At 37.9% G+C, this 22,076-nt stretch overlaps 1 protein-coding gene across 2 annotated transcripts; it reads left to right on the forward strand.

Annotated features, from left to right (window-relative positions):
• Positions 1–922: 922 nt before the first annotated feature.
• On the forward strand, positions 923–16,239 carry LOC122661587 (phosphatidylinositol/phosphatidylcholine transfer protein SFH8-like). 2 transcript variants are annotated; one of them, XM_043857032.1, is made up of 15 exons: positions 923–1,098; positions 1,178–1,288; positions 3,840–4,134; positions 5,168–5,267; positions 6,542–6,808; positions 6,911–6,988; positions 7,101–7,202; positions 7,293–7,342; positions 7,461–7,560; positions 7,682–7,780; positions 7,873–7,983; positions 10,461–10,593; positions 12,547–12,944; positions 15,690–15,764; positions 15,912–16,239. In XM_043857032.1, exons 2-15 carry the CDS (start codon positions 1,255–1,257, stop codon positions 15,933–15,935), a joined length of 1,866 nt encoding a protein of 621 aa, XP_043712967.1. In that variant the 5' UTR covers positions 923–1,098; positions 1,178–1,254; the 3' UTR covers positions 15,936–16,239. The 2 variants fall into 2 exon arrangements, with proteins under 2 accessions (XP_043712967.1, XP_043712968.1); XM_043857033.1 differs by having other exon boundaries at positions 1,080–1,098; positions 1,186–1,288.
• Positions 16,240–22,076: the final 5,837 nt, after the last annotated feature.

Genomic DNA, 22,076 nt, shown 5'->3' on the forward strand with positions numbered 1-22,076 from the left:
GAAGAAGATTGAGCATCCCTTCGTTCAAGCACCAAACCTCCTTAATCTTCATATTTAGTTTTACAATAAGATCAAAACCCTTTAACATGTTTATAATCGTCGACTACAAAGAATGTCATGTATCCAAACAACCTATAACAACCAAAACAATATGTCCTTCTAGCAGAATGCAGCAAGCCCATCCCCAATATTGTTATTCACAGGAGACCGGAGTCCGAAGATAGAAGATAGCTAAACTGATTAAGTGCTCTGAATCTCTGATTGGCCCCATGCTAGTGCAGGCCATGCACCCTGGCAGTGAACTCTAAAGATCTTGTACCGGCCACACCGATATGCATCCGCAAATCAGATATCAATACCTAAATTAATTTTCAATAAAAATACCTAAATTAACAACGAGGACTTCCATTTTCCTTTTCCTTTTCCTTTTCCTTCCCATTTTCCATGTACAGCTGGCCCCATGGAAAAGAATTTAAACTCTACAAGGAATGACCGTTGAATTAGAATCTCCTTCTTAGAGACGCACGTGATTACACAATCTTTGGCGGCATTATCGTAATGATCCATTCCATCATCTCGAAATGATAGCTTGTTTCATTATAGAATGTATAGTCAAGAGTGGCAGCACCATAAAATAAAATCGACCGTTTGCATAAAAACAGTCAAGATTCTCTGACAGACGGCGTATTCCACGTGGCATACGTTACCGAGATATGTCCCACTTCAAGGAATAAATAAATAAATTATAAAAAATAATAATAATAATACTGTAGAACACCTCGAAGTTTGCAATTAAACTCCGTGTTTATTTTGGATGAAAAATTAAACTCCGTGTTCTCTTTCTCTTTTTTTCACAGTTCACGATCCATCTCTTCTTCCTCCCTTGATCTTGCCATTGTTGCTTAGCTTAGCGGTGTTTTTATTTATTAATTTGTGTATAAATCCTTTTCCATCCTCGTAATCTCACCAGCTCCCCGGGCAGATCGCATACGGGGAGTTGCCTGCCATTGATTTTTTGTGAGGTTCAGTTTCGTATCGAAGTCTTGGAATTTATTCTATAGTTTTGCTCGTATTATCTTGAGGGGCGGGCGATTCGAGGTACTTTTTGTGGATTTTTGGATATTTATGTTTAATGTGATGGTTTTCGGAGTTTCTTAACAGAATGAACGTTTTCTAGGGTTTCAGCTTCGTGCGGTGATGCTTAATTGATCGTATTAGCTTTGAGATCTCCTCTTACGGTTTGAGTTCGAGGAGATGTCAGGACCACTTGATCGATTTGCGAGGCCTTGTGAGTATTTTTGTTTTGATCCTTCTGTGTCGGTGATTCTTATTTTGGTGATTCCGATTTCTCGCCTGATTTTGTGAGAAAACGGTTACTCTCCCCCCCACCTCAAACCCCCAAAAAAGAAAAGAAAAAACTTTGTTTCTGTTGAATTGTTGATTGTTGTTGGCTACTAGAAGCTGTTATTTGGTTGAGGTTCTCGTTCGATTGCATTTTGGAAAGGATTTGTGATTAAAATATCGCGATGACAAGCTTTCTGAATATGACGAATTGTGTTTTTTTCCCTACCAAAAATTAGAAAAAACGGAAATCTTTAGAAGCTTGGGTTGTCTTGGAATTGATCTCGATGGGGACTTGGTACTAGGTACATAATCGATTGCTATATTGTTCACAATACCTCACACACCATGAATTTGAGCTGCTCAATGAGCATTGTTTTTCAATCATCTTAATCATGCTTTAGTAACCCATTCTCTCTTTCATGTTGCATGGATTCAAAATATTTACAAGTGAATAATACTCTTCTTCTAGACATGACATGGGCCTTTTGATTTGTTTCTGTCATCCATGGTGTTGATAGCCAAGCTTTACTGTGATCTTTTATATGCATATTTGCACTCTAGTAGGAGCTGAAAATTTATTCCATTAGGCTTGTCGTGGGCGATGATGAACTAGATAGGGTATGTGTTTAGTTTCATGGCATAGTAAGAGGTTATTTACTAAAATCAGTCAAACAAAAAGTGAAATAAACCGCTAAACCGATTGGGCCTAGTCCTTCCTGTTTTTGGATGATAGAAAACTGTGCTGCGGGTAAACAAGAATATTACTGTAACATTCTTGGATATTGGGGATTAGGGTAGAGGACATTGTTGAGTGATGGGATAGGGTAGCTAAGTGATGCTGCTAGGTGGCTTTTGGCTTTCCGGTCTGAGATGTACAACCTTCAAATATGAAAAAAATGACAAAAAATATGGCAGTAGGCTGGGGCTTTCTAGGGTTAGGGGGTCAGGTTGGATAACGTCAGGAAGATTGGGAAGGAAGATAAATGAGTCCTTTAAAGTGGATGGGTGTTGGTTTCTGAAGTTAGATGAATGGGTGTGAGTTGTGAAGTCTAACACAGTTCTGAAAGTAAACAGTAGAATTCTAGTCCTAAACAGCAATATTTGATTGATGATGAAGTGGGAAAACATGACCTAAAATGACCCTAGGAGAAGTAGTGAGGAAAGACATGCTTTGTTTGGGCCTTGTCTCAACTATGGCCTCGAATAGAGCTCTGATTGGAGGGCAAAGATCCATGTAGCTGACTCCATTTAGGTGGGTTTTCCCCGAGCTTTTGTTAATGTTGTTGATCTCTCGTCTTTTTTACTATTAATTTTATTTTATTGACTTTGGAAGGATCAATGTAGCTGAACCCATTAAGTTGGAATAAGGCTGAGTTGTTGTTGTTATGAAGTAGGAAAACAGAGCAATCTGAATGCTGAAGATGTCTCCATATCTTGAATTTAAAAAAGACTAAAGGCCTCTTTGGTATGGTTTCTCAGAAACCATTGACTAAGGCCTCTCTCTCCTTGTTTATTCCCCCCCCCCCCCCCCGATTTCACTCTTCCCATCATGCTCTCCCTCTCTGTGCCTCTGTGTGAACCCTGCGCCTTCCTTTCTTTATCTCTCACTGATTTCATGCTCTTCACTCTCTTGCAATTCCTTTTCTCTGCCTATTTTTTTCATTATCTGTTTTTTTTTGGTAGGGGTGGTGGTGGTGAGGGGGTTCTCACTTCTATTTCTGAGTCGGAATTTGCTATGCCAATTATTTCTCCTTCCGACTTAGAACGGGTTTTAAAATCTCTTTCTGAGAGAGGAAAAATGATTTCTGGGAATCCATAGCAAAGAGGCGGCTAGAGTGGGGCTAGTTTTCCTGGTGTTAGTAGGAGTTTATTTAGTCATTGTGGGGTTAGTTTGAGTCAGTTACTGTTTTCCTTTTGATGAGTGGAGTTGTTTGAGTCCTGGAGTCATTAGGAATTTCTGGATGTTTTTCTACTCTGTTATGTGTAATTTATTTTAAGTGTTATTTGTAGTAGGAGTGTCTATTAGTTATCACATAGGGTTTTATTTTCAGTTTCTTTGCTAGTTCTTGATTTCCGAGCTGTAATTGTAACCAGAACTATTGTTGTGGCTTATGGGTTTGGCTTTGTTTTGGGAATGGAATTTGTTTGAAGTTTGTGAATCTTATGAGAGAGGTGAGATTCCTTGTTTCCGATATATCAGATATAAATATCTCGTGACATTTTATCAAGAATATGTATATCTTATGGCAATTGAAGTGATATTAGTGAGGATTAGTGCAGATAAATGGGATGTTGTCTTCCTCCTCATTTATTTGGGAGATTTGTGCACCAGTACTTCCCTGTGCCGCTTTCTGTTAGACAATGGATATCTGATGACTATTTTTCTGTTAAATATTGTTTACTGCATAATGATTTTTGTTACTGTACCTTAACATGAATTTGAGACTGCAAGAACTACCCATTATTCATTATTTCATTTGCTGACTATGCTACAGGCTTTGAAGGGTCCTCAGGTAATGATGAGAGAAGAGAAAGGAAATTTGATTTTGAAAATTCAGAGGATGAAAGGAGGACGAGAATTGGGTCTCTGAAGAAGAAGGCTATTAATGCTTCTACAAAGTTTAGGCATTCTCTTAAGAAAAAGGGCAGAAGGAAAAGTGATAGCCGGGTTATTTCTATTGAAGATGTTCGTGATGTTGAGGAGCTACAGGCTGTTGATGCATTTCGGCAAGCATTGATTTTGGATGAATTGCTGCCTGCAAGGCATGATGATTATCATATGATGTTAAGGTGCTTCTTTTCCATCTATTTCTCATCTGCAGTTATAGTTATGATAAGATATATCTTTCAGCTGTTTAGTGATATCTGTTTGTGAAAAGTACATGTTGGAACAATTTGTGCTTTTTTCATCTTTTGGACACAACAATTGTTGCATAATATAATTGAGCCTGTGTTCCAGTTTTTCTAAATATTGTGTGAGCCTTTTTGTACCAATATCTAAATACTTAAAATTCTCTAAATTACTAGCTGTAAGCATATAAAATTTAATTTATGCTAACTGAGCTCTCTTGGGTTTTAATTGAGAATTCTGGATGCCTAAAAAAATATCGGGAAATGATAACATTCACCAAGGTAGGGTGAAACGTATAGAGTTCATCAGTTTCCATGGTACAATGGCAAGGAATGGTGGACATGGTTCAAAGTTATGAAAAATTATAAAAACGTGATGAACGTCTAATTTGTAATAATGGAGATTAGTGCAATGTTTGTATGGCTTAAAATAGAGCTGAATGGAGAAAAAGGATCCATGTAGCTGATCCCATTTACTTGGGATAAAGCTGAGTTGAGTTGAGTTGTATTGGCATGTTTGTAATTTTCTACAACTTTGGTTTGGATACACTTTTTAACATGCTTATTTTCTGTTGAAACTTAACCAATGTGATGGATGAAGAGCCCTTTATAACGTGGACACACCATAATGTTGATCAATTGCTTGCCAAGTGGCAAGCTGTGAACTTGCAAAGGTCACCAATCCTAGTGGTCTATCAATGGAGTCTCAATTATTCTTAGTTGCTTTCTATAGCCTGATTGAAGATCTATACACACTAATTACTTTATATTGGTTTCATTGGTTTTGTTTTCTTGGCTCTTTGAGACTTTGAGTTCTCTTATTTTTTTAAGGGGAGACATAATGGATGTTCTTAAAATGTTTCAGTGACCTAAATTATTTATTTGCTAGTTTCATTTAAGTCATTATGTTTAACTTGTTTACCTTTTAATATGTGTCAATAGATTAACATGCTTAAAATTTCTTTGTTTGCAGATTTCTGAAGGCAAGAAAGTTTGATATTGAGAAAGCAAAGCAAATGTGGGCCGAAATGATTCAATGGAGGAAGGACTTTGGTACTGATACTATTTTGGAGGTAATTTTGATCGATGTTTTTCCTTTTGTTTGTTGATGAAATATTTATTAACAAAATACCTGCTGTTGTGTTGAGATACCACCCAAGATGGTGTAGGAGAGGTTTGGGAAATCTAATGCTAGTCCAAGGATTGAGAGAATTTGGGTTTGAGAAGGTCTGCTAACACAAAATTCATAATAGACAAGCAGAAGATCAGGTCTAACAGCAGCCATAAATGATGGAAATTTTCAAATGCAAGTGCAGAAAATTCATTTTGAGAATTCATGGAAATTTAATAAATGATACATGATAGGTCAGTATCTTCATTTGCTGTCCTTCAACTTGGAGTTGTGATCAAGTGCTAAGTCGCTTCTGAACTCCAAAGAATGTGTCGTCAATGCCTCAATGCCTCTTTGCTAATTAATTGATGAATCCCCATTTTGTTTCGGGCTGTAATTTAAGCCTAGAGTGGGAAAAACTGGGACTAGTATGAAAATTGGTGTAAATCAAATTTAAGCTAGTGAGGAAAGTTGGATTTGCTGAAGTTTTTAAATCAAAAGATGGTGAAACAGGTCTAGGAATCTGCATCAAACCACAAACAGCCCTATTCTAGCCCAAGGAGAAATGAATAGGAGAGAGAGGGGTGGTAGCCTATGAAAGAAGAATTAGGGGAGAGAGGGGGAGCTTAACTTCAAACCTACTTGGATTCGCTCCAAGAACCAAGGTTTCCAGGGAAGCACTCATGCTGCAGAGCATGTGAGAAGATCTCACATGTTCCAACATATTTTCATTGCCTTCCATCCCAGAATACGTAGTCTTTTAAAGCCCAAACTGAAAAATAGAGAAATAACTCCTAATAACTACTCCTCCAGCAATAATTCCTTAATAACTACTACTCCAACAATAACTTCCTAATAACTTCTCCACTTAGCATCACAACATTAATATGTAACAGTTTGATACCAAATAAAATAGAACACAGCAACTTAAAACAAACTACACATAAGTAAATCGAAAAATGCATCCACATAAGTTAATAAGGGACATCTAGCCACAATGAAGTGATGTTTAGTTGTGTATGTCTGCATCTCCTCCAGTGTGTCCTAAATCTCTAAGTGATGTCCTCATCAAAAGAGGAATTTTGGTAAGGCTGCATTTGGATTTTTATTCTTCCCATGATTTGTGCCTTTGATTTTCAGTCTTTAACCTGTGCTTTAAGTGAACTCCAGAGTCCAGATTGTGGTTCCTTCTTGTTGCTAGGTTGATCAACATGTTTACTATGTTGTTTTCATCAGGATTTTGAATTCAAAGAGTTGGATGAAGTTCTACAGTACTATCCTCATGGTTATCATGGTGTGGATAAAGAGGGAAGACCTGTTTACATTGAAAGACTGGGAAAGGTTGATCCAAACAAACTCATGCAAGTAACAACAATGGATAGGTATGTCAGATACCATGTGCAGGAGTTTGAGAGGAGCTTTGCAGTCAAGTTTCCAGCTTGCTCAATTGCTGCAAAAAGGCATATTGATTCAAGCACAACAGTTCTGGATGTCCAAGGCGTGGTAGGTCTTCTGTCCTCTTCCTTCTCTTAGTTTTCTGGCATGGCTTTAATTACAGGGACTATATTATCATGATTTTCACATGTTCCATTTATCTGCTTTCAGGGTTTGAAAAACTTCAGCAAGGTTGCACGGGAGCTCATTGTGCGGCTACAGAAGATTGATGGTGACAATTACCCAGAGGTATGTAGTGATTGAGACCCTCTAAATAATGCAATCTAGCTCCTCAGCCATTGAAATGCTAATAGACCACTGCATCTGTAATCTCTTGTGACATGGGAATACATTGGTGCAGACACTCTGCCGTATGTTTATCATCAATGCTGGTCCTGGCTTTAGGCTTCTCTGGAACACTGTGAAGACTTTCCTTGACCCCAAGACATCTTCGAAGATTCATGTACGCACTAATACCTTCCATTTATTTAAAGTGCTTTTATTTTTTAATTTACTATTTTGTGGCATCAATTGTATTTCGAAATCTCCATAGGTTATTGGGAACAAGTACCAGTCCAAGTTGCTTGAAATAATTGATGCCAGGTAATTACTTATAATCTTTTAACTGAATTCAGGTTTATAATAATAACATGTTACTTGTTACACGTTGTATTTAAGCTATCCATTTTTAAACTTCTAAAAAGTGTTGCAATGTATCCAGTGAGTTGCCAGATTTTCTGGGTGGTACATGTACCTGTGTGGATCAAGGGGGTTGCTTAAGGTCTGACAAGGGGCCATGGAAAGACCCAAACATATTGAAGGTTCTGTATTCTGCGTGGGAATGTTTTGCTTCTTTTATTGTTGAAGAGTAGTTGTTGTGGTAGTCTCTTTACTAGTTATTGGTAAATGGTTATAATTACCTGCTTGTGCATTGTAATGCAGATGGTTCTTAATGGCGAAGCACGATGTTCTAGACAAATTGTTAAAGTTTCCAACAGTGAGGGAAAGATTATTGCTTATGCTAAGCCACAGTACCCAACAGTAAGAAAGAATTTTTCAATCATCTCACACTTTGCATTATGGAGGCCAATTTTTATTCTCTGATTCTTCCATCTGTTTGCTTGTTGGAGCAGTTAAGAGGTGGTGACACATCAACTGCCGAGTCAGGCTCTGAAGCTGAAGATATTACTTCCCCTAAATCAATGAATTACTCACATCTTCGTTTGACTCCTGTTCGTGAAGAAGTAGGTGCTCGTTTTTCTGTGGATGGATTCATTAGCAAGTTAATGAATATCAGTTACTTTTTGGAGAATTTGCAATGGAAGAATTTCCAATTTTTTTGGTTCTTTGATTGTTCTACTTGAATAATGCTGGATAGATCTAACAACTTTGAGGTATGACAGTGCAGACTGTTGGACCAGGATATAATTTATGATATTTTTAGTTGAAATTAGGGTTGGAAGGTTTTAATATTCGAGGTAAACCTGGGGAAAGAATTTCAGAGAATGTAAGCAACATGAGAAGTAGGATATGGGATGGAGAAACCAAATACCTTCTTTAAATGTGGTTCAAATGATATAAACTTGACACATGAATACGGTAGGTTTTTACATAATGTCAGGGTGAATGAACTGAAGTTGCTTTCATTTCTTTGGCTGGCTGGTGGAGGGATATGGTTTTCAACACAGAAATTCTTCATGATCAACAGTAGAAAGAATTAAAGAAACAATCATGATAAATATTCTTGAAAGAATCAGATCTTGAAACAACCCAGGATTATTTGACACAGGTAACGTCTTTGAAACTAATGAGTAGTGACGTAGTCAAGAATAGATGAAGAAAGTCTAGAATATCGAAGAAACTAACCCTGAAATACCTTGACCACAGTGAGAAAAGATATCAAGAAGTACCACAGTGAGAAAAGATATCAAGAAGTACCTGAACCTCTTTTCATTCAGGAAAGTAAAGAATCAAATCCACTACTTTTATATCCATTGTTGGATATATTCATGCTGCTTTAGAGGCATTGTTGTAATTAGGGGGATGGAGTCCACTCCGATGGTCCTACCCGATTGCCAAACTGTCAGTTTCCGTGGCATGGCACAATTTGTTGATGTTTTGATTATGAACATTTTGTACCCGTCACTATCTATTGTATGTTGATTTTCAGTCTGATCCAATATCTACACATGTTAGGTTAATGATTTAAAAATTGTTTGAGAAATTCAATTCTCGACCATTGAAGAAACCAGAGGAAGAGCCCTGACATTATGGGCAATACAGTTGAGATGAGCCATTATATTTGACGTGTTGAATCAAGAGATGAGCCATTACTTTAATGTGGCAGAAATAGTCAATTGTCAGTGTGGATTCGCTTTTTCTTTGCAATTATTTTTGTTAATTCATTGTCAGGCAAAATATTTTTTGCATGACTGATGCTGGAAGGGGGTTCCTCGGTGGCTCACCTAGTTGTTTCATGCGGTATGATGATGTGGCATTCCACTGTTGATAGATAGGACAGTACTGGAATTAGCCCTTGGCGTATTAATCAAATATCCTTCCATGCATTGGCTTACACCCTCTCAATACTACATCTATTGGCATGCAGCCTCTTGGTGGTCCTGAATTTTCAAAGCTTTATTTTGCCTCTTAGCCAGCAAATAACTCCATTTGGGTTGAAACTTGACATGTGGGCCGTATAAGAAGGCCTTGCTTGGTGGACCATCCAGGAAATGAGAGCTTTTAAATATTTTATTTGAATTCATTTTTATGCTTTCTTAGAAACTTATCCTGATTTTACAATTTGTAGTATAGCAAATATCCTTAATTATTATTGCATATTGCTATTATTATTATTGTCTTAATTATTTGAAAATCTTGCTTTCTTAGCAGGGATCTTATTTGTATTTAGCTTAGTCTTCTATTCTGAAAGAAATTAATAGGAAACATTTCTAGTCTAGATTAAAAAGAAAAATCTGTGTCGACTTAGTTAAGTTAGAGTGCGTCGTTTTGTCAAATTTCAATTATATCTGTTGGGGATCTAAAAAACAATACCCATGTGCTGTACTGTAATCAGCTTGATTTATGTTTCTTATTGCTTTTCTTGCTGGTATTTGAATATTATTTGTAAGGGAAAAACTCATTTGAGCAGCGTATCAAATTTTGACTGTTGGATGGGACATTTAGAGCCTAATTCAATCAAATACTCCCTTGTGTATTGGCATGCATCTCTATGTATACGGTACATCGTCCACGCCTGTGCACTATCCCATAACTCTGAATTTCCAAAACTCTAAAGTTAAACATGGATTAATAGATATTGTGTGTAAAATGCCTGTTGTAAATGCTGATAACAAAATTCATATTTACAAATTACAGCCTCTCTCTCTCTTTTACACACTAACACGCATGCTAGCATTTGCCTGTTTTTCTTTCTGTATCTTTGTGTGTTGGGAGGAATAATAGGAAGACCATTAATCAAGTGTCTGATGCATTCATGTGACAGTTGTGCAGTTTCCTCAACTACTGTCTTTCTTTTTTTTTATTTGTGTAAAATAGGATTCTTATTTTTCTCCAAGAAGTGGTCAGACTGTCTGTCAGAAGTGGTTGTGTTAAGTTGTTTGCATTCGTAAAAATGTTGACTGCATTGTGAGTGATTGGAAATTCGTAGTTTTTCATAGCAGTTACTGACGATGCTAATTATGTTGGGATCAAAGTACAGGCCAAAGTGGCTGGGAAGGCAAGCTTCGCTGGTAGGTGTTCAGAGTATGATGAATATGTTCCAATGGTTGACAAAGCTGTCGATGCTGGATGGAATAAACAAGTGTCCCTTCAGAGGGCCTATTCTTCCAAAGGTTAGCAACATCATTATGGCTTCTATTAAAAGATTAATTTGTTAAGTGTCATGAACTACTGTTGTTAAGCCTTCCAAACTCGAAAACTGATTAGCCTGGGAAATAGAAATTTCTTTTCATGGTGAAAATTCTCTGGAAATAAGGAAAAAACTAGATGTCACAAGGTTTTGTGAACTGTCTACACCATGAGGTGATGCTCTCTTACCAGTGTCAAATTTGAATGGTTGCTGCTGGGGAAGGGGGCATGTTATAAGACAATCCTCTAATCTCATTGGTCAAACAGCCTGAAACAAGCACAGGAAGGGACCAACAGTAAGTTTTAAGGTATTTATCCTTGAAAAATGAAAAAATAATTCCAAGTTTTCATAGTTTTCTGCTCACTTGTAGAGCACTTATACTACTTGTTTTGAGCTGAAACTTGATCACTGAGATGAGTGGGGTTTTCTATTACATGTAGCAACCCATGTTTGCTATGTGGCAAGTTGTGATGGAAGAGAAGGTTCACAAACCCTTGTGAAATTTAACACCCTCTCCCCTATAAATTCAGCATTCAAGTATAAATAGAAATGGATAGTCAAATATGACTGCCCACTTTAGCCTGCCATGGGGATGACGACTAAGTTTTACACTAGATATATTATATAATTCAAAAATATCCATGCCTCCAAAGTATTATTTTTCTTAATGGTTGACGAAAATATTTTTTGGAAAAAAATAGTGTCAGCCAAATGTGAGGCATGTGCATATTAACTAGATTTAGATAACTGTGGAGTCAGCTATACAAGGAAACCAAAAGCTCTTTGTAGTGGTGCTATTGAACAAAAAATTTTTAATAGTTAATTTCGTAGAATAATTGAGGACATTTATTATGAAGATGAATTTGGCTGGCAGATGAAACAGTTTGCAAAAAAAATTTTCCATACAAAACGTATGAAAAAATTGGATCATATTTTACCCAAGAATAGCAAAAGAGTATTACCAAGGGAAAAGGGTAATAGTGGGAAAAATATTTTTTGGACTAATGATGCTTCATGCCTTAGTTATGTTAGCAAGAAGGAAGTGTTCTTTTTTCTTTCTTTTTTTTGGTTGGGGGGGGGGAATAGAAAAATGTGAATGACGGTCAGACGGTGACAACAAGGGAGAGATGGGAAAGAGATGATGATTGGCAGGTGGAGGGGGATGGATGGTCCAGCTTCACTGGTCAAAGTTGAATGTGGGTTCGCTTAGTGGAATAAAAATAATATACTGTAGATTATAGAACACAACTTGATTATGATACAAAATGCAAGACATGGAGACAGCTGGTGCTTAAGTTTTTCCAACTAACCGATCTTGGATCTGATTGAATGGCTTACCATATCGTTTATTAAATGGGTTTACTTGGAGAAACAGTAATTATCATAATTTTTCCCTTCGAGTATTTTTATGACTATATTTTGATGATGCTAGATTGTATACAACAATTTCATACACCGAGTCCCTTTGAAATGAAGTCTCTTGACTTTCTTCCTGTCCAGAGTCCAAATCTGCTCAAATAGGAAGCCTTGTATTGGCCAACAATCCTCCATTGCTATATTTCAGGGTAGTATTGCACGATGCTAGAAAATATTTGTGTGATAAACGTTGCAAACAGTGAATGGCCTAGCTTGCTACCACAAGAATGTACCCTCCTGATCTGTGAAGTTAAGATTGCTTAGTGTCGACTATATTTTTCCAGTTGCTGAGCCCAACCCATGCCACTTCTTGAGAAGATGCTGAAAAATTCAAATGAAGCAGTCAGTGGTTTTTGACTAGAGTTGTACATAGAAATGTGGAAGTCCTTGGTTTGAATGAGTTAGGTTATTGCAATTTAACTGTTATTTTTTTTGGTTAACTGTTAGATATCTGTTTTTAGGTCTGATTTAGGGTTTGATATGGTTATTTTGCAACATTCTTTGAAAATATGTAATGCAGGGGCTCTTTCTTTGCCTGACACTAAGAAGACTCCAGAAGGAATTTGTGCACGCATATTTGCCATTCTTATGGCTTTTTTCATGACACTCTTTGCTTTCTTCCGTTCTGTAACTTGTCATGTGACCAAGAAGCTTCCGGAAGTATCTCATCATGACAACAATGTTCCTGCTCTCGCACTCGCTTCAGTGCCCGATAAAGAGTGCTGTCCCCCTTCACCGAATCCAGGATTTACCGAGGCAGACCTCTCATCTGTACTGAAAAGGCTTGGTGAACTGGAGGAGAAGGTAGACACACTTCAAGCAAAGCCATCTGAAATGCCATATGAGAAAGAGGAGTTATTGAATGCTGCTGTTTGCCGTGTGGATGCGCTGGAAGCAGAGCTAATTGCTACTAAGAAGGTACAGTATCACATTTACTTGTCATGAAAAAGATTCCTCCACGCTCATTCTAGGAACCCTTCCATCATGCCTACCACTTCAGCATGTAGACTGATGCTTTGGCAGGCTGACCGTGGGGGATATATGTGGGTCCTGCATGTCACAGTTGGCCTATCTCATTCTCAACTGTATGGCCTCCCGTCAGTGGGCTTTTTCAAACTTCTTTTAAACTAATATAGTAATACATGGAAAGATCAGATTGGTTTATAATTTTGACCATTGATAAATGATGATGTGACCAAGTTGCCCACCAAATTCCGAAGGGGGTTATCTCAGTGGGCAAAGATCAACACCTCACAATTAAGAGGTCATGAAAGAACTTTCTTTGGGCCTACCTATCAAAAAATAAAAAGACCCTAGTGAAACTGCCACATGGCTGAATGGCCTACCTATTAAAGGTTTATATGTGCTGGAACCCAGCTGTCTTTATTAATTTGCAGCAGTTCTACAATTAGACTGTAGTTGTATTTTGTATAGACATTCGATGTATTCCAAACACCTCTATCAGAGTGTGGTCAGGGTTGGGGCAGTTGGTCTTGCGTACCAACCCCACATCTAGGCCACATTTGGGGACTAAAGCGTGATTTGATCACTGGTCACTGCTAATTTATGCATTTCTGTGTCTTTAGGAAACCTTTCAATATGCTTCACCATCAATCCGATTGCAAGTCACAACTCTATTTATGGCTGAGTTCTTTCCCTGAACTATTAGATGAAAAGATTTCATTCTTGATGCTGGAATAAACTAGCACCAATGTATTTTTCAAATCTGTCTTGACATTCCCTAACCCTGTTATGGATGCTATTAATCTCCTTATATTCTTATGAAAGAATTGTAAGATGTACAAATGCACATTTTTCTCTCCCATTATGGGGGATTTTAATGCATTGTTCTTTGGTTCTTCCTACTTCCCACTTCTACATCACCCATCTCAACCACCCTATCTGTTCGCTTCTTCAGGGCCCATCCATGCTAGTGAGTTAGTTCTGCCAGGATCTATCTACTCATCTATCTCCCACCGACGTCAAAAGTATTGGGCATTCTCCTATCCCTAGTGGTCTTTTACATTCAACATGTAAAATGTTTATAAGCAGCTCATGTCAGGTGGTCTCCATCAGGTTAACATCTCTTTTTCTATCAAATTGGAAATGTTGGGGAAATTCTTGTCTCATTTAAGTGGTGGCAGAAGATCAACCGAGATAGAAGTCTTTCTAGTTCAAACTTTTTGGTTCCTTTATTTCCATCTGACAAGAGCTTCAAGATAAAGTTTTCGGTTATTGGATATTTTACTTCATCCAATAGTAAGACATCCTGTTTATTTTATCTGCTTCCATTGTTACTCTCTCGAGCACTATAGTTCCATATTATGAACTCTCTTACCTGGCACCCTTGTTTGAAGATGATACTGGCTGCTTACTTTTTTCGTTCCTTGCATAAACAAACTCAAGTCGTCTCCCAATTACTTTAGGTGACTGGTCATGGTTAATCTTACTTTTAGTGTGTGTATATTTAGTTGATGTTGCTTTGGTCTCCAACAAGCCAAATTCTAGATGAGTGACTCTTTTGTTTTAGGATTATTAGAGGATATGGTTCTTTAGAAGCAGTATAGGAACAACTCGTGCAGTGATGTTTTCATGGACCGGGTAGTTTGATTGTTCGATCCTCAATTGCTGGCCGTTGATGGTTTGTAATGCTCCAAGTACCCAGAGGTCATTTGAAAACCATTGGCTTCAACCGACTGTCCTGTATAAATTACGGAGAATACAGAACCTTCAATATGTTTGGGTCCTTTCCATGGCCCCTTATCAGACCTTAAAAATCTTAGTGTTTAGATCATCGATACTGGATGCTGAAAGGTTGAATTGCTGGCCACATGATCTTTGGCAATGAATGTCATATATTTGGCAACTTTTAATGAACAGTAGGTATTTTTTTGAACTGAAAAGACCTTGATACAACAAAGGCCTGAACGGTCAGCTTGGCAATACTCGTGTTAAAATATCAATCTGTAGGTCACTTATTTTAATGTTAGAGCTTATATTATGTTAATCAATAAGGTGCCATTGCTTAGAGCAAGGGTAATGGTTTGTGTTGGTAGGGCAAATGCCTGGGTTTGAGTCTTGAGTGCAGCCATTTTGCACAAAAATGCCCGAGGTTAGGACTGTCTCCTAACTCACCTATCCCAGGACCTCATTTGGGCAGGACTAGCACTGGGTGATGGCCCTTTTATATTATGTTAATCAATGGGGCAATTGGACCAAACAAGTTCCCCTGTCAATGTCATTAAACTCGGGTCCAAAACAGCCCTTTATGGTTTAAGAACATTGTATGAGCACTTTTCTTCTTTTTTTTGGGGGGGGGGGGGGCCGGGGTTGGTTTTGGTGGTGGTGGTGGTTTTGGTGGTGGTGGTGGTGGTGGTGGTGGTATATGTTGAGGTGAAGATAGCAGGAGATATCTTCCATTCATTAGAAGTCAGTTTGAATGCTCTATGTGTTTTGAGTAATTTGTTGAGTAAGTGCTATATCCGTCCTTGCACATTTAAGAAGTGCTTTTGTAATTTAAAATGATCTATTCATGTCAAAAAAAAGGTGGGGGTTGTTTAGTATCCAATCTTAGTTACATAGACTTTTGGTTTGTATTAATGACGTGTCTTGCATGTATTCACGTTTTATTGCTTGTGCTTTTTTCCCCCCTTTTCTGGGCAGGCTCTGCATGAAGCTCTAATGAAGCAAGAAGAATTGCTTGCGTACATAGACAGTCAGGAAGAGGCAAAGTTCCGGGTAAGTTTGAGAGAGATCTATTAATTTATGCATGTAATAATATTGCCAGAATTGGGGTTCGGACAATATTATCAAGACAAAAATGACTTCCTACACTTCTCTATTAATTGATGATAATGAAATCCACTTTTGATCTATGTTGAGCAGAAAAAGAAATTTTGCTTGTGGTGAAGAGAATTGGAGAATTTCTGGCGGTTCATCTGTTCGGTTGTCATTTATACAGATCTTTGAGGTGCAAATAGTTCTTCAGAAAGGGTTGACTGACTTGAACAATGTGGGTTTCTATATAACCGAGGAATACAGAAAACTGCTGGAATAAAGTTTTTTATTTTTATTTTTTGTCTTCTTCAGATGCTAATATATTTGTTTATTTTATTTATTTATCTTTCAGCAATGTGATATTGTTGCGTTTGAGTTTTGATACCTTAAGAGTGAAATGTAAAAAAGGACTCCATTTGTTTGGTTGGACTCAAAATATTGTAAACTAGAATTTTTTTAGAGAGGGCCATTAAAACGAGATAAATTTGAAAGTGTTAATGAAGTTCTTTTGTGACTCCACCATTCGTCACAAAATGGATTCAGAACGCCCACTTTGCTGGAAAAATGCCATTAAACTGTGACATAAGACAATCATGATACTATTTTATAACCTAAAGAAATAAAACCAAACTGGATATTCGGCTATGATCAATCCCTACCTTGAAATTAATCTTCAAATGTCAAGCCCTATATGAAGAAGTGGTTCAACATCTGTTGAAGTTGGCATTGGAGTAGCTGGAAAATTACAGAAGAGGAAAGAAGATTGGGAGAAAGGAGGATACATAGTTGAACTCCATTTGATCTCCTCTTATTCGGTCGTTTTAAAACCTGTTGGTTGAATATTATCTTATTATGGTTCTCGTTGTCTCGTTGTGCAACTCTGGGGTATTGAGACTTTTCTATCCCTTACTAATAAGGATTTTGTAATTAATTTAAGACAATTTTCCTTTGGAGTCGGATCAGTGGAATTGGCAAATCCGGATTGGAATTGTTCATGAGCGATCCAGATTCTGGCTGTTCTGGAGCAGTTGATTCTAGGGAATCTGGTTGTTCCGGAGCAGTTGATTCTAGGGTTTTTGGGATCATCTTCTTCGATTTCAATTCTAATTGGAAGAATCCTTCAAGTCCTATCCATGTTTTTTTTTTTTTTTTAAATAATGAAAAAGAAAGAAATGCATTAAGATATAAGAAATAAAATAGAAGTCACAATATCATCCATACAAGGGTAAATTACACGTCACCCCCTGGTTTTCAAACAAAGCTCAGATCACCTTCTGGTTTTGGAAAAAAGCAAATCACCCTCTAGTTTAGACCCCAATATGATAAATTAGTTTCTACCGTTAATTTTATGCTGTTAAGTGATGATGTCAGCCAGTTAAATAAATTTAAAGAAGAATTTCTTAGATCCACTGGATAAAAGAAAGATTTACAAAATTGGAAAGTAAAACTTATGTTTTACATTTGCAAGTTATACTGGTGAAAAGATTTACCCAATCCCCATATGAGTATAAAAAGGTAACTGAAAAACCTAAAATACCCCCAAGTCCCAACAACTTTCTCTCTCTCCTTTCTTCTTCTTCCTTCGACGGCAATCACTCCCTCCTCCCTGCAAACCTGCCCCGCACCTCTACCAAACCCACCCCTCCCTCCCTCCCTCTCCCAATCTTTTCGATTCTTCCCCTACCCACTCCCTCCCCCGGCAAATCCACCCCACCCCTTTCCATCCCTACAAACCTGCTCCACTGGTAGAACTGCTTCCTGTTGGTATGTTTTGTTTGTATCTTGGCTCTATGGCTCTTTGGTGTCTTCGTGTAGTTGCAAGGAATGCTGACCATTGTTCTAAAACACAATAGCATAGATGACATCAGGCTCTACGGATCTCATTCATCCCCAACCAATTTTGCTACTATGCGTCTACTAGAACAAATTAAGCATTTCAATTAAGACAATTTAATTTTCAACATCACTGTATATTCAGATAAAAAACAAAGAATTACAGAATATCAAAGAGATTTGAAGAGGGCACACTTATTTACAGATTTCAAAGTCAGTTTGAATTTTGAGAATCGATTTTCTTCATTGTAAGTTTAAGAAAAATAGGTAAAACGAAACACGAAGAAATGTTCTGTGAATCATTCACGCATGGCTGTCCAAACCACATGGGAAGGAGGCCGCCTGTCAACACCACCAACACCAGTTATTTGCAAAAGAAAAGGGCTGAGGCGGCCTAGGGGAAGCACCCTTCCACTTTTTTTGCTTTTGTTGGTATGTAAATAAAGCCGTAGGTCTGGCTGTGGCTCTCCCTATGGGTGTTATTTAGACGTGTGGTAATGGGTTGGTGCGGGACTGAGGGGTGGGATTGCAGGAAGGAGGGGGGGGGGGGGGGAGGATGGAGGAGGGAAGAGGGAGTGGTTGCTCGTCCAAGGAAGAAGAAAGGAGAAAAAAACAGGATGCGAGGGGTATTCTAGGTTTTTCCTTAATGTTTTTTAACTCAGATGGGAATTAAGTAAATCTTTTCAACAGTATAACTTGCAAATGTAAAACATGATTTTTACTTTCCAGTTTTATAAATCTGTTTTTTAGTCCTATAGATCTAAGAAATTCCCCCTAAATTTAAATCCCTACATTACCCTTGACCAATGTTGAAGATGAATGAAGGGTAAGGTAGTATTGTAAATTTAATTCTAATGTTTTAGTACAAGGGTAAAATAGTCTTTCCACATCAATAACTAACAGCAGATTAACACCGTTACTGTAGAGAGGGTGATTTGAATTTTTTCAAAACCTAGGGGGTGATCTGAGTTTCATTTGAAAACCAGAGGGTGACGTGTAATTTACCTTCCATACAAATATAATTATGCTTAGAAAATTTAGCTATTTGAGCTAACTTATGAGAGGGGTGTAACTAAGACGTCGTGCTTGTTTAAAGAAAGAAACATTGTCCAAAAGAAGAAAAGGAAATTATCAGCACCACCCCTGAGATACACCATTATTTTAATGTAATACCACTAAGTATCTAGTATCAAACTGAATCCCCCAAAAAAAAAAAAAAAATAATATTTTTGTGTGAAATTCAAATGATGAAAATACCCTCTACCATGGTTTGAGGTATTGGATCGGATCGGCCGATATTAGTCGGATTGGATCGGTATTGGTCGAGGCTGATCCCAAGATTTGATCGATACAACAAGGTTTGATTGGATCGGTGATTGGATCGCCCAACTTGGTTGGCTCGGCCGATCCGATCCAACTGAATATTTTTTTATTTTTTCAAATTTTAAATTTTTTTCTTTAATCTTTTATATTATCTTGATCGATATTGACCGATATCAATCGATTCTGATCGATTCGATCCAGGTAATATCGATCGATCCAATCCCGAGATCATAACACCCACCAACTCTTGTCGATACATGACCCGATCCATAAAAAAGCGATTTTAGGGGGTTTTTTGATCGATTTGGACCGATCCGATCCCAATCTGGAAAGGATTCGGCCATGATCGATCCCGAGTTTAATACCTAGATTTTGAACTTTGCCCTCTACATTAGAGTTTAGTTCCTCTGCATGTACCAATAGGTGAACGTAAATGTGAGAGCCAATCATATTTTAATTTTATTTTCATAAAAACCCCTTCTCCCCATGTAAATGACAAAAACAGGACAGACGATTGGCTCTCACATGTACGTTCACCTGTTGGTGTTGGTACGTACGTGCAGATGATCCTATCTCTGTACATTAAATCATAAAAAACCCAGTCCCCTCACAGTTTCTTACCGTTGGATTTCAATGTTACCTCAAATCAATGTTACGAGGTGACGAAGTTAGTCTTCCATATTATTGATCAGTTGGGAGATTTGAACAACTTGATTTCTGCAAGCTTGAGTGGGGTCACTTGCTGCCTTTGATTCCCTAGTCAAATGAACTCGGAGTTGGTACATAATAAACGGGGAGATCGAAGATGGACTTTTTTGTGGCTTGGATCTGGATGAGCCGGATATGGATTGCTCGTTTTCCACGCGTGGTGGTGGTGATCCCCTTGAATGCCATGGCCCAGAGGAGGAATTAGCCGTAGAGTGAAGCTTCCGGCACCAGGCAGAGTGGCAGACCTCCACCGAGGTAGCCAAATCGCTCGACACAGTTCGATTAATGTCGATCGGAGAGGTGAAATGGAGAAATTAAATAAATAAAATTCTGAAATCAATCGTTTCTCTTCATCGTCGTCGATCTTCTTCGTGTTTTCTCCGACATCTTCATCATGTACTGCTAAGTTGCAGAAGGCGTTACTCCAGATGAAGCTAGACAGCTCAGAGACGAGGTGCATGAAATGTTCTATCATGCCTTTGATGATGGGTATATATATATATATACGTATGGAGCAGAGCATGCGTTTCCACTTGATGAATTAAGACCTCTTACTGGCACTGGAGAAGACACACTTGATGGTTATGCCTTAACAGCATTATATGTTAACCCCATTAGATTTTGGGTTCATTTTGATATTTGGGTACTTAGTGGGGTTAGCATTAAAATAAGGATGTAAGTCAGGGATGGGAATGATAATTTCCCAAGAAGAAATGTTGTAATCATAAAGAAAAGTAAATAGCTCCCAGGGTCAGGGTCTCATGGATGCAGGTCAGGATTTGGAAGTCAATTGTGCAAATTCAATGAGTCCGTCCAAATTTCTAAGGTCACAGTTTTACACTACTTCTCCCCTTAAGGGTTTGTACCGAACGAAAACGTTTTCTCGATCCCTTGCTTGAGTCCGTGTGCCTCAGTCTCTTGTGCACTCCATGCAAAACCATAGTTTATAGATGCACGAATAAACTCTTAGTTTGCAAGTACCACCGCGCTCCATCCCTTTTCCTTAGTTTTTGGATCGTAGCTGCCATCAGTTATTAAAATGGTTTTGGTAACCGAATCAATGTTGCTATAAAATGAAAAGACTCAGAGGGCTTAATGATGAGCTGGTATCCTTAAGGGGAGAAGTAGTGTAAAACTTATGAGAATCTTGCATCCCAAAGCAAATAGGTCCTGCTGGCAGGAGAGCATAAAAATGTGTTTTTTTTTATCGAGGAGTTGGATAGGCAAAGAGGAGCGATAGAACAGTATCGATCATACATTGAAGAGCAGCAAGATCATTTCGCATGAAGAAGAGAGAAAGATAAAAACACAAAGGTGCTAGTGTAGCCTGCCTCCGCACGGGCTGGCACATACTATTTATTTTTGGAATTGGAAACCATGGGCATGAAGCGCACCACAGCTCACCAACTGCACTCATGCAGCTGTTGGTGGGCTGACACATACTTGTCTTGCTAGTTACATTATAATTTTCTTTGATGGCGACTTCTTGCATTTTGAATACCACTTTAGAAAACGGTGTATCGGATTGTTACCAAAAAAAAAAAACAGTATCGGATCGGGTGTATCAGCCTATCTATCCATATAAGTATCGCTTGTGCCCGACATTGATCCCAATACCATTTTTTTTAAAATCACGCCTCAAACCAGTTCATAAAATCCAATTTCATTGGTATTTGCAAACTTAATTCCCAGTTAAATGTGTCTTTGGAGATGATATGAGGAAATAGGATGAAGGAATGCTTGTCCTATGAACAGCTAGGGTTTTAAAATTTTAAATTTTTTACTTCTTCATTTTACCTCTAATTTTTTTTGTTTTCCCCACTTTTTAAAGCCATGTGCACGTGGAAGGACAGGACTTATACCAATTTATCCAACCTCCATGTTCCTTTGCCACCCTCAACCAGCAAAGGTGCAGATGGAGTTGCTGTCAATTATGTTCCAAACTCAGCAAATGTGCTCCTCACCCACTGATCTTGGCTTGTTATGAAATGTGTGCTACTTCTACTTCTCTCCACACATGGATTAATTTAATTAAATCTCTATAATGTTGGTAATTCTTGTTGAAACAAATGAAAATTCGATTCCAGAAGTTCCGAGAGGCTCAATGAAACAGGACTAGTATTCAAGGTTGATGTAAGCAGTGATTATGCTAATCCATTATTGATTTTGAAACAACACCTGATTCCCCCACAACTAGAGTGGCTTGTGGAATGTTTAAGTGGATCAAACTGAAACCTCTCTTGGATGTTTGGATAAATTGAACTAAATATATCAGAAAGCTTTTCAGACCACTTTCGATGGCCCCTACTGCATTGTTTCATTTTTAGCTGGGAACTACAGGTAATCCATTGCCATGATCAGTTTTATTTATGAATTTAGTGGTAAGTGTGAAAGAATGATAAAGTATAT

The sequence above is a fragment of the Telopea speciosissima genome, chromosome 5 (genome assembly GCF_018873765.1).
Source record: "Telopea speciosissima isolate NSW1024214 ecotype Mountain lineage chromosome 5, Tspe_v1, whole genome shotgun sequence".
NCBI lineage: Eukaryota > Viridiplantae > Streptophyta > Magnoliopsida > Proteales > Proteaceae > Telopea > Telopea speciosissima.